At 35.2% G+C, this 13,146-nt stretch overlaps 1 protein-coding gene across 2 annotated transcripts in view; it reads right to left on the minus strand.

Moving 5' to 3' along the window:
* NETO1 (neuropilin (NRP) and tolloid (TLL)-like 1) overlaps positions 1-13,146 on the minus strand; it is an 86,655-nt gene that overhangs the window by 9,969 nt on the left and 63,540 nt on the right. For both annotated transcript variants that reach the window (XM_005861566.2, XM_005861565.2), the window contains exon 7: positions 9,405-9,633. In XM_005861566.2, coding sequence (XP_005861628.1) covers positions 9,405-9,633 — 229 coding nt within the window. The remainder of the gene's footprint in view (positions 1-9,404; positions 9,634-13,146) is intronic.

Consider the following 13,146-nt stretch of genomic DNA (forward strand, 5'->3'; position numbering starts at 1 on the left):
TATGCTAAGAGAAATAAGCCAGTCAGAGAAAGATAAATATCACATGATCTCACTCATATGTGGAATATAATGAACAACCTAAACTGATGAACAAAAATAGAACTAGAGACATAGAAGCATCGAACAGACCGTTCAACCTATGAGGGAAGGCGGGGAGTGAGGGGGTTACAGATCAACCAAAGGACTTGTATGCGTGCATATGGGCATAACCAATGGACACAGACAGTAGGGGGGCGAGGGCATATGCTGGGGGGGATGGGAGCGGCTGGGGAGAGTTCAATGGGGGAAAAAGGAAACTCATGTAATACTTTAAACAATAAAGAATTTAAATTAAAAATAAATAAATAAATTTATATTTAAAAAATCTCTTATATTGCTTACCATTTTTAGGTGTGTAGTAAATACTCAACAGATAATATTAATTGACAAATATTACTGAGAAGAGTTTAACGCTGGCTAGGCTGCACACCTGAGTATCCCAGAGAGCTGATTACTCTGATAGGTGTGTTTGCAGGTGGAGAATTAACCTTTAGTGCCATGGTTTTCAAATACAACACAAATTATGATATTCTCAGAAAATGAACCTCAGTATCATTTCTTTGCTCTCTTACTATTGCAGAGAAGGCATGCATTCTACCATTTGGCAGAGGATGAATTCTACTTAGAAATTCAGTATGCATATATCAATATATATTGCCTCTTAAAAAACAGCAACTTTATTTCCTAAGTTTACCTGGAAGAAACTTGAAGTTTAGTTTTATTTGTAATAAAATGACAGCTAAGGAAGCAATACTCAAAATTCAGAGTAACTCAGATTCCATGATTTTTTTTAATCCTCACATGTTCCCATTCTTACCACGAGGTGGCAGTATGCACCACATTTTGGTAAAATAGCGTTTCAATCCATCATGATGCTTAAACCATGAATCTAATGCATCTGGGGTAAACAATGTTTATATCTATTTATTCCTGATTCTTAAAAAGTAAAAACTTTAGAAGGAATTAAACAAAAAAATTCTGAGCATACCTGAATTAGGTAAAGGAGCACAAGATAAAAAAGGCTTGGGGGGAGAGAAAAGGAAACAAATAGAAAAAGAGTAGGAAGATGAAAAGATTTGTTAGATGATTGTTACTAATTTCCTTTTGAGATTCAATTCTCAGGTTGTCTTAACACACATGGTTTCCACATCTTCATCAATGAGTTCATTTTATGTTAAATTTTCTTTATAAATATTAAAATTTACAAACTTTTCTTTTGGAACCTGTTGTGTGTATGTTTTCTTTAATGTTTTTTCCCCCTAAACCTTGCTACTTACTATTCATTCTCTTCAGATCATCGGTGGCAGCATCACTTGGGGTCTTCTTGAAAATGCAGAATCAAGACCTACCCTGACTTAATAGAATCAGAATCTGCAAAGTGACAAAACCCCAAGTAATTTACAATACATAAAAATAGTCTAGCAGCACCACATATTACACATTTAAAATTTTTTTTAATAAAACCAATTTTAAACTCTCTTAAATGTCAAACTGGAATGACTGAGTGTGGAAGAGTTCCTTGAAGGTTTGCTGAATTTAACATTAGGAATTCAGGATTATACCAGGGCACACTCTGGAGAGAAGCTGTAGGACTTGATGAGCAGCGAAGATGTATTGGAAAGACTGTTGGAGGCTAACTTCAACTACCTGGCAAAGTTAGAAACAGCAGTGTAAATCATGGTTCCATCTGATAACCTTTTAAAGGAATGGTAACCAACATTTTACTGGGAATATAGGATATTTTTCATTATCCTGCATCTCAGTTGTGTAATGGAAGAGTACATTGGACCATAGAAACATTTTATATTATAGCAAGGTGTCTTAATAGGAGTTTTATAGGCAAAGCCAAAGAACATCAGATTTCGTCAGGAAAATCTGGAAATAGAAGTGATACTTGATCCTATTTTTCTTTAAAAATCATGACATTATTAAAAAAAAAAACAACTTAGGACTTAAGGCCAGGTGTTTCCCTAAAGTACCCTAGCCACTGTCCCAAATCTCCTATCCATACATATTCTCCTTGTTTCTTGCTTTCCTCAAAACCTTCTCTTTCAACTTCTTTAATTTGAGGTTTGTCAAATGTTCACAACCCCCCTCTGCCCTGGCCTGTGTGTGTACAGTGTGTACAGCCACACACACACACACACACACACACACACACACACACACACACAATCATGCACACTCACATACCTGTGTGCATGTGTAAACACACCCAGGCTCACACACGCACACAGCCTCACACACTCACACATGCACACACACACTCACACATATATGTGATCTTCTGCAGATGCTCTTTTTATTCCTTACTTCTCCGATCTTTAAATTGGAATGAAATGGTCACAACACTGCATGGAAAGGCAGCCCAGAACAGGCACATGCCCTTGCTTCATTTCTTGAACTCAACTCTGATCAGCTCTGGAGACTTTGATTTATTAAAACTTTCTGATACTCTCGGTTCTCTAGAGCCCATCACTTTTGTTGCTTCAGAGATGAGAACAAAGCTTAACATTATTATAAGTTTGCATTGCTTACTGCTAAGTATCATTTTCAATAGTAGTATTCTAATTATAGAAAAAAGCAAATGTAGAGAATACATATTTGGCCATCAGAAATAACCTCAAAATAAAAGTTTTTCCTTGTACTTCCCAAAATAAATGGAAAAAATTTTCCTGCCATCTACTTTAAAGTTAAAATGGCCCCCGGGCTATTCAATCAAAAGAAATGACATTTTACTTGAGAAATGATGACCAGATTTGAGGCCAGAAATAGATTTGTGCATCTTCACTTCATCTCCTTTATCATCTTCATATTTTTTTTTAAAAAAAATCAATACCTGCCTCTAAAACTCTATGTTCCGATGTGACTTGGTTATCGGTCAAAATATCCAGTATTATTGAGGAAGATATATTTCAATCCCCCTTTTTAATAGAATAAATTCTATTCACAAATTTCAAATTAATAGCAATCACATTAGATCTCTCCAAATATTTCTGCTAAAATTGCATATTCTTACTGTGGCAAAAAAATACCATATTAAGAAAAGAGAAACACCTTCATGTGAAAATTATGTTCCATGGACAGAGAACATTCCCTTCCTGACAGAGGGCATGAACCACATCATGATTTAACCATTACTACTTGGAGTGCAAGGAATTATTACACACTTTATACTATGATTATGTCTACCTTGGGTCAGCTACACAATTTATTCATTGTATGCAATGCGACGTGACTTGACTCTCAATAAGGAGGATGCTATATCTCTTTGGGGCCTAGACTTTGATTATTATTGGAACTTGGACATGTGGCCCAGGCTTTGTTTCCACGACTGATGAACACATATCTAAAACAGCCTTTAGTTTAGACACACAGTTCTGGTAAAGGTGCTATATTTCACTTCATCATTGAATGTGCCAACTCCCAAAAGGAGGGCTTATAAGAAATAACTACTAGAGCCAAGCATAAATGGACCACTTTCAGGGTTGTGATTCTGCAAGTTCAAAGGCTGACTATTTAGAATAATTATCCCCATCTCCATACGACAAATGCATATTGCCTATTTTCAGAAACAGACATAAAGAACAGTGGCTATAAAGCCAAAAATCAAAGAGGTCAATGTATATTATATCCTAAAATCCCACTCAAAATTACAAGGAATGAGCTGCCTTCATTCATGTCCACAGGATCCCTGGCAGATCCCTGCTCTACTTAAGACAATGTTGATCTCAAAAGTTCAATGACAATTCTGCACAGTTTTCTACTATTAGAACCAAGCATAAATGGACTACTCTCAGGGTTGTGATTCTGCAAGTTCAAAGGCTGACTATTTAGAATAATTATCCCCATCTCCATACGACAAATGCATATTGCCTATTTTCAGAAACAGACATAAAGAACAGTGGCTATAAAGCCAAAAATCAAAGAGGTCAATGTATATTATATCCTAAAATCCCACTCAAAATTACAAGGAATGAGCTGCCTTCATTCATGTCCACAGGATCCCTGGCAGATCCCTGCTCTACTTAAGACAATGTTGATCTCAAAAGTTCAATGACAATTCTGCACAGTTTTCTAAGGAATTCAATGAAAAAAAACAAAACAGTTCAAGGTCATAAAGTATCAATCTACCCCATTATCTTAATAGTTAATTTGTATATACATGTTTCAAGAATGACTTAACCAAGCCATTCAAACAATTTCCACTTTTAAAATGATTTTAAACACTCACCACTAATGTATATTCTTAGGTTATTTTTTAGATCAACAGATGGGGCCATCTATATCTATGTCTATATCTATGTCTATGTCTACGTCTATGTCTACATCTATATCTATATCTATAATTTTGTACCTAGTTTAGAATTTTGATATATAGGGCTAAATTGTCCTTTTGAAAACTTTTACTTTCCTACTAGCCTACATATTTATTTCATCACATCATCTTCAAAAGCAGGTATTTCATTATTGCTATTTTTGAAACATTTTGATGGAAGAAAATGATGTCTCATTCCTGTTTGATTTACATATCCTTGTTTACCAATATGCAAAGTTGTTTGTTTCCTTTACCAAGAGCCATTTATGCTTCTCTATAATTTTTTTCCTTCATTTGCCCCATTTTCTATTGGTATGCCTATAGAACTTTTTCCTATTGTCTTATATAAACTTTATTCTTTAAATCATAACAATATTTACTCACTGTCTCTCCTTTATGCTGCCATTTGGTCTCCAGTTCAGTGTTTTCCTTTTCATTTGACCTATGTTTATATATAAATGCATATTTTAAATTTTGTAGGTTTGTGTATAGTGATATTTTCCTTTATCCACACTGTTCTGTATCTATTTTAGAAAGATGTACCAAAATATGGCATATTCCACAATTTTTCCAGCATATTTTGTATATTGTTAATACTGAAATCTATGCCATCTGTTACTTATATGGCTGTATGACATATATAAGTAAATATTTTCGTATTAATACAGTGGTCTTAGTATTTTTAAAATACATAAACTCATAATGGTGAGGCTGGAGATCTATATCAATAAAACATCAATTTACATTTTAGTCTATGTTATAATTGGTAACAATGCTTCCTCTACTGGGTAGTATTTTCTTTCCTTGGTGAAGTACATAGTGAGTATAATGACTTTTGATCTTAGAATTCACCCCAAATATGTAAACATATTTGGTCTTGCTTTTTCTAGTGGGAAATTTAATATTATGGTTGCAAGTTGAATGTAATTAATATTTTTGGTATATATTCACAGTGTTACTGAACTCTGTGCATTTTTACATTAATTATTGAATTATAATTTCTATACTTTTTTCCATTTAGAATCCATCAAATTAGTTAATTGAGGTGATATGACAATTTTATTTGTGTACCAAAAATTAGGAATTTGCTCTATCCAGTTTAGAATGCAAATTATGTATATAAGAGGCAGATGGCAGGTTTAACAATGTTCAAGACAAGAAAAGATAATAACATTGAGCTGTGAAATAATAATCAATTACCTCGCAGAAGAGTAGAGATCCAACTAAAAAAATGATGGAGAAAAATCTCTACAAGGAGAGAATTAGGCTTTTTAGAATATGCTTCAGAGTAGATAACTTACTAAAGTAAATGAGGAAGTGTGTGGTGGGAGTGTGGAGCAGAGTACCAGATATAATTGCACATTTTCTGAAGTAAGTCACACCCTTGAATTTAATTTGAATAAGTGTGCTAGCACCTTAAAGGGAACAAACATCTTATCCATCTGGTTGCCATCAGTGCCTGGGTGCTTGTGTGCTTACTGAAGGAACAAATGAATGGATTGAGGAATATGAATAGTACAAAAATGAAAACTTACCGATGATTAGGTTAATAAACTATAGTAGATACCCAACTTTAGGGTTAAGCTGATGTTGGGGTGAATATTTTTCTTATACTGCCTACAGTTATATCTTTCTATACCTCCTAAACTATCAAATTTAGGAATAAAAATACATTAAAAATAATAATATAGTATTTAATATATTTAAGTAATATACTAAGTAACATAGATAGATTGACATTTAGATTATCCATCACATTAAATGAATGTTTTAGTCTTCTACTACTGATTAACAAATCATTACAAATTTACTGGCTTAAAACAACCCCCATTTATTATCTCAGTTATGTAGGTCAGAAGTCTGGTTTGAGTGAGTTCTCTCCTTAGGGTCTCAGAATGTTAAAATTAAGGATGCATTAGAGGTAAAGAATTGTGGATTGGGTTCTTATCTGGAGCATGAGAATCGTGGATTGGGTTCTTATCTTCCAACCTCATTCAGTTTATTGAAAGAATTCAGTCCCTTGGGGATGTAGGACTGAGGTTCCTGCTTTCTTACTGGCTTCCAACTGGGGGACATTCTTAGCTCCTGGAGGTCCCCCACCATTCTCTGCCAAATGGCTCTATCTATAACATGGCAGTGTGATCCCTTAAGGCTAGGAGTATTTGCTACAGCTTAGAGTTCTGACTTCTTCCTTTCTGACATTTAGACCTTTTAAAGAGGCATACAAATTCTTACTAATATGTTTTGTATATAATTAGACCAATCAGGAAAGTTTCCTTTATAATTAATTCAAAGTCAAGTGATTAAGGGTCTTACCTACTTATGTAATAACCTTTTGGCCACATAATGTAACATGCTCATGGAGTAACACCCCATGATATTCACGGATTTTTCTTGCACTCAAGGGGAGTATATAGCTTGTACACCCATAGTGAAAATATTGGTGTCATCACAAAATCCTGCTTATCATAGGCCACCAGCTGGCCCCAATGCTTCACTTCCCTCTCAGGTACAAAATACATTCACTCTTTCCCAAGGCTCACAAGATTATCACTCCATTACAACATCAATTCAAAGTCCAAAATATCATCTTAATTTCACCAGCTCTAAGTCAAAACTTTCACCATCTCAGTCATCTAAAATGTTTACAAATGAGGTTTCTGAGAGCAGACCTTGAAGAAGCCTGACCTTCAGTCCCAAAGGTATAGTTCCCCTCTATGTATGTACTCATGAAACCAAAGAGACAAGCTTCCTGCCCCAACACTCCCAACACACAATGGTGGGACAGCCATAAGATAGCATGTATGAAGATTCTGGCTCACCAAAAAGAGAATAGAAAGTGAACAGAAGCCACTGGTCCATAACAATTTTAAAATCCAGCAGGGGAAATGTTTGATTTTTCTTGATTATGTTTCAGGGTCTAGGACTTAATCCTCTGTAGCTGTGGACTTTTCTTTCCAAGCTCTTGCTTCTGTTGTCTGAGTCACCCTTTCTTTCTCATGAAAGGCAACATACGTTTGCAGCTGAGTAGTTTTATCACTTGCTTCACACCATTAGGATTTTGGTTTTCTGACAACCTTTCTGTATTTTGTACTTGCTGTCCCTTTCAGTCCAAGTTGACAGTGTTTATGCTGAAATAATTTTCTCAAGAACCTTGTGGACCTTGCTTAAAATTCACTAGGTTTTGCTCTCTTACACTAAAGTCACACCCATAAATCTGTTTGTGATCATCCCTTTTCTCTCCTTGGCTCCTACTGAGATCCCTGAAGGTCATTACCTTTAATTCTCCAGGAGGCCTTCTGTTAGGCATACCATTAACCTCTCAAAATGACCTCTTAGTTACTGACACTGTGATCTTTTGATATTTCTGATGATTAAACAAAGGTTGTGTGGTTACAATGTTTAATCAGTTTTACAGTTCATTTCAGAATATATTTAAATGTTAAATAAGTTATCTTTCTTAAAAACTACAAGTCACACTTAATACTTAAAAATGTTATGATCTCTTTTGCAGTACCTCTAAATGTGCCCATCTCCATTAGATAGATATCAAAGCAAACCTACAAAGGCAATGACTAAATTAGTTTCAATTGAAGATTATTGTAAATTTATGAGATAATCACAAAGAATGCCATTGTAATACTCATCATTCAAATGAGAGTAATCATCTGTTACTGTGTAGGAACATAAAATGTAGAGTGCTTTCTTCCTATGGAGAAAGAGGACTCTGTGTCTTCTGGATTAGTCACTGAAAAGTCCACCCACTTGAATGACTTCTGGAAATAATTTAATTATATATGCATGGAAACTTTTACCTTTTACTCAAGTAGGAATATTTCTAATAATATATGCACAGTATGATATCATTCACCATTTCTTACATAAGAAAAAATTTAAATACTCATAGATCTTCATAAATCTGAGTTGGAAGGGACCAATATTGCCTGAATTTCTTCAAAAAAAATGACAAGAATTTTGGGTATTCTTTTTTTCCCCAAAAAATACCTTGCTGAAATAAAGATGGACTATTTCTAACATTTTGATCAACTACTGAAATGAAGACATGGATAGCAACCTGCTTTTTAAATCTGCAATAATGCTGGGTAAGTTATTTAACACACTCTATGATGGTATCAAGATTTAGAAAGACTGAGTGACATTCAATACTTCTGGGGTCTTAGAATTCTCCAATTGGATAATTAGAGAGGAATTTAAGACCTGAACTATTTATTCACTATACGAAAGAACTGTCTGATAGATTTAGCATTTATGAATTGAAAAAGATTGGCTACTGTGCCTATCATTGAGAAATCCTTGACATTTCAGATATATTTGAAAATGTATAGCTTCAAATTACAAGGTGCCAATTTGTTAAAGGTAGCCAATTTCTCAGGATTATTTTCTATTTGAATTCATTTGTTAAACATGAATTATTCAAGGTTTCTAAAGAATATCCCAAATATATATCTATTAGTATGACTCATTATTCGTTAGAACACAATTTTCTGAAATTGCTATGCTTTGCACCTAAGTCTGGGTATCACACATTGTGCCATTATATATATATTTTTGAAACTTTTTATATTTACTCCCTTCCCAAGCATTTCTCTCTCTTTGCCTACTTTAATAGAAACTCTGTAGGTACAGACCTATTTGAAATAAATGGGACTGCAAGAGAAGTTACTGAAGAGAACCTACCAAATATTTCTACGTATGTTTTTAAGATTTATAATCAAACTTCATCAGACACTGCTGTATCAGTTCTGTAAGCTTTGTAGGAGCTCAGCCAAATACAGAGAACTCATCATTTCCCAGCCAAATAGTGGGAATCGTCTTTAGCAAGGTTTTGATACATAAGTAGACAGAATGTCATGGGTAAAACTCTCTCCTGTCACTGGATTCCAAAGAAGGAAAGAGACTTTCCGTGATTCTATAATTTACCCAACCACACCCTGCTGAGCTCAGACTGCACCGAGAAAACACCTCTAACAGCTTTGAGACTTGCATCACTGCACACATGGGAAGGACAGCCAGCCCAGAAGCTTACGTTCTTGAAAGGATGTGAAGAGCATCTGAAATCGGCTGTTCCGACTGCCTTCGTCCGCCCACATGCGGATCACCCCCAGGCCTGTGCGCAGCATGACGTCATTGGCCACAGTGCTGCAGAACTTGGCTTTCAGGTCCTCCACGGAACTGCTGCCGTCATACACGGCCACAAAATTCCTCTTGCATTCATTTGAGTTCTGCATCTCATAGTCCAAGAATCGCAAGTAGATCTGTAACACCAAAAGGACACAATAATTTCCCCGAATCAAAATATGAAAGAAGTACAGTACCAGAACTCCCTTTCTCTTTCTCAGACTCACAAGACAGTCTTGATTGCAATCAATGGTATTATTTTTCCCTGTGGATAGCAAGAACGAAGGATGTACAAGTTCAAATTGTGTTTCATATTTTTTCAAATGTTATTATCCTTTCTTTATGTAAATGTCCCATTTTCCAAGGCTGAGGATTTTTACCCCAAATGGTCCTATTTCTCCTTATAACAGCACAAATTATATATATATTCCTGGTGCATTCCTGTTAAAGTTCCATGGCTCCCACTTACTTGCAAAAATCTATGGATATAGATAATTTGTATTAATACCAAAGGAAAAGAGAAGGTTATCAAAAGATAGTCTCTGACTTCACTATGTTGAAATTATTTCACATAATTACATTGCTTCACTTTTGAGCTAGATTATATATATATAGCTAACCTATGATTATTTTCAACATAATATAGAGAACAGTCATTTAGCCAAGGCCACATAAATACAAATTAAATTAACATTTAATGAGTATAAGCTATTGTGCAATCTACTTTATAGGTTATTTTTAAAGACTCCCAACAACTCTATAAAGTTTTATTGACACATTCAAATGAAAAAAACCCAGATGATATAAATTGGAAATTAGACATGAGGTCCCTCTAACTCAGTGGTTCTCAACCTTCTGGCCCTTTAAATACAGTTCCTCGTGTCGTGACCCACCCATAAAATTATTTTTGTTGCTACTTCATAACTGTAATGTTGCTACTGTTATGAATCGTAATGTAAATATCTGATATGCAGGATGGTCTTAGGCGACCCCTGTGAAAGAGTCGTTCGACCCCCAAAGGGGTCGCGACCCACAGGTTGAGAACCGCTGCTAACTCCTTGGTCTATAATCCTCCCACACAATCACACTGCTTCACACATATTTTTATGATCAACAGTTAAGATTTGACTCTGTTCCAATGTGCATTAAAAACTACAAGCAATTAATTCAACCAATGATAGATTTAAAAAATAAGTCATTTGTCCATTTATCCACTAATTCAGCAATATCTACCCCCTGGCCTCTTACTTTGTCTGGGACACTACTCAAGGCACTGAGGCTAGGATGGGGAACCCGAGGGTGAGGGCCAGGGATGAAAATGTGTGTCCAGTAAATCATGGCAGGAAGATGAAAGTCAAACTGTGAGAAGTGAAAACTCAGGCACCCTAAGAAGGCTCTCTGGGCGGGTTCTGGAATCAAAAAGGCATCTTCCATACAGATGTTTCTGAAGTGTTTTACATTTTTTTAAACATGAATGCCTATAGGCTATGCCCTCTTATTAATGTATCACTTATAAACTAAAGACATGCATTCAATTAAAAATTCAACTCTTTCATCACTCAATATTCTTTTTTTTCTTAATCTATGAATCTTATAAGACAATTTTTTCCAGATCTCCTCCCCCCGCCCCCACATTAATAAATTTTATTAGCCCAGCTGGTGTAGCTCAGTGGTTGAGCATCGACTGATGAACCAGGAGGTCATCATTTGATTCCTGGTCAGGGCACGTGCCTGTGTTGCAGGCTCAATTGCCAGTAGGGGGTGTTCAGGAGGCAGCCGATAGATGATTTTCTTTGATCATTGATGTTTCTATCTCTCTTTCCCTCTCCCTTCCTCTCTGAAATCAGTAAAAACATATTTTAAAAATTTTTTATTATTTCAGATAAAATAAATTTCTCTTCTGTCCTCGATATTCTCATTGAGTGGGGCACTAATGCTTATTAACGTAACCCTCAGAAAAGTGTTTTTTAACCTCCACTGATACTTCTGTGATATTTCAAGTTTCCCAACTGTCCTGGGTGTTTTTCCAGTTCATCTCCAATGCCTGCCCCAGTAAAAGTTATGTTTCTAAAAAAAGCAAATCTAATACTCATACTAAAATCTTTCCCTGGCTTCCAAATGGTTATAATGAAAAAAATTAAAATTCATAAACTGGCAAATTTTCCTTCTTATCTTTGAACATCACATAGTTATTTTTATGTACATAACATAACTTCTACAAGAAGTAAGCATTTTCCATTCTCTGTCTACCAACTTCTTTCTGAATTTTCAAGATCTAGTTCAATGGCTGATTGGAAATTCTGTTTTCTTTATGACTTCATTTGTTCTACATCCATCACATACTATTTAAATGCCAGTGTTTTAAGTGCTACACATAATGATAATGATATAGAACAAAGGACGTTTTCATTATTTTAATATAATAATTCTCAAAATAACATATTTATAAAACTCTAAACTATAACATAAAACCAAAAGACACAGTGTGTTGCAGAATTATAAGGAACACTTGTCATAACTATCTTAAAATGAAACAAATAAGGTTTAGAAAACCTAAGTAACGTTCTCAAAGTGACACAGGCCCCTAAGAGTGGTAATGAATTCAGCTTGTCCTGACAATATACCCCTTAGTATCACACTACAAAGCCTCACATACGTAGTTTTAAAATTCTCACAGGCTTATATTCTATAAAGGAAGTTAAAATCTTAAACAAGCTACAACAAAATTAGTAAATAAGCAAAACCATCTCCCTTTTCCTAAATTGACCACTGAGATATAAGTGAGGTTCATTGAAAATAAATGTGTCCCTCTGAAGTCAATGGCTGTCTTCAGTTTTCTCCAGAGATACAGTGATTTGAAAGAAGAATATTGCTACCGTTAGAAAGGCAGTGTGTATATCCCGCCCACGTTTCTCATGTGACAGTTCTAAAGAGAAGCTGTATTTTCCCTAGAAGGTGATTGATTTGCAAACTGCAATGACCTATGTCTATGTGCCTTCTATAGTTAAGGGCCATTCTTGTTAGACAGAATACTAATTTACAGAGGAATTGAACAATTTTATTCTTCACTTCTGAAGTATTCAATTATTTTTTAACTTTTTCCTTATCAATCAAGAAAAGAAATAAAACAAGCCAGTGGGTATGTAGCTTTGCTGGGTGCAGGGTTGTTACTACAAATGTCATTAGCCAGAAAAGTGACCCAGGTTTCCCACACTCACTCTACCAGGCCTCAAGTAAAAGCCCTCCCTGCATTACAATTTAAACAATATCCCAGCAGTTAAAGCTCGTGCCATAGCATCACCGAGGGAAAGGGTACCATATGACAATGTTTTTACTCAAGGGAGTAAACGACAGAAAGCTCCCCAGTCTCTCTGTTGAAGAAAAGAGAAAATGACCAACAGAATCATTTATAACTCCGGTAAAATAGTCCAATTATAATCTCTCAGTAAATCATTTGGATGCATTCTTCTTTCAAATCAATCACAAAGTTCGAGCTGACAAAATGATTTATTAAATACAACTTGGGAAGCTTCGGAACGCGTAAGCAATTTCTAGCAATATCTGTCTTCCCATCACATTAATAAGGAGAGCAGGGTCCCTTTTGTATACTTACAGCAGGTAAATCTAGCCAACAATTTGCTAAGTAATAT

This window comes from Myotis brandtii, unplaced genomic scaffold (genome assembly GCF_000412655.1).
Source record: "Myotis brandtii unplaced genomic scaffold, ASM41265v1 scaffold154, whole genome shotgun sequence".
Taxonomy (NCBI): domain Eukaryota; kingdom Metazoa; phylum Chordata; class Mammalia; order Chiroptera; family Vespertilionidae; genus Myotis; species Myotis brandtii.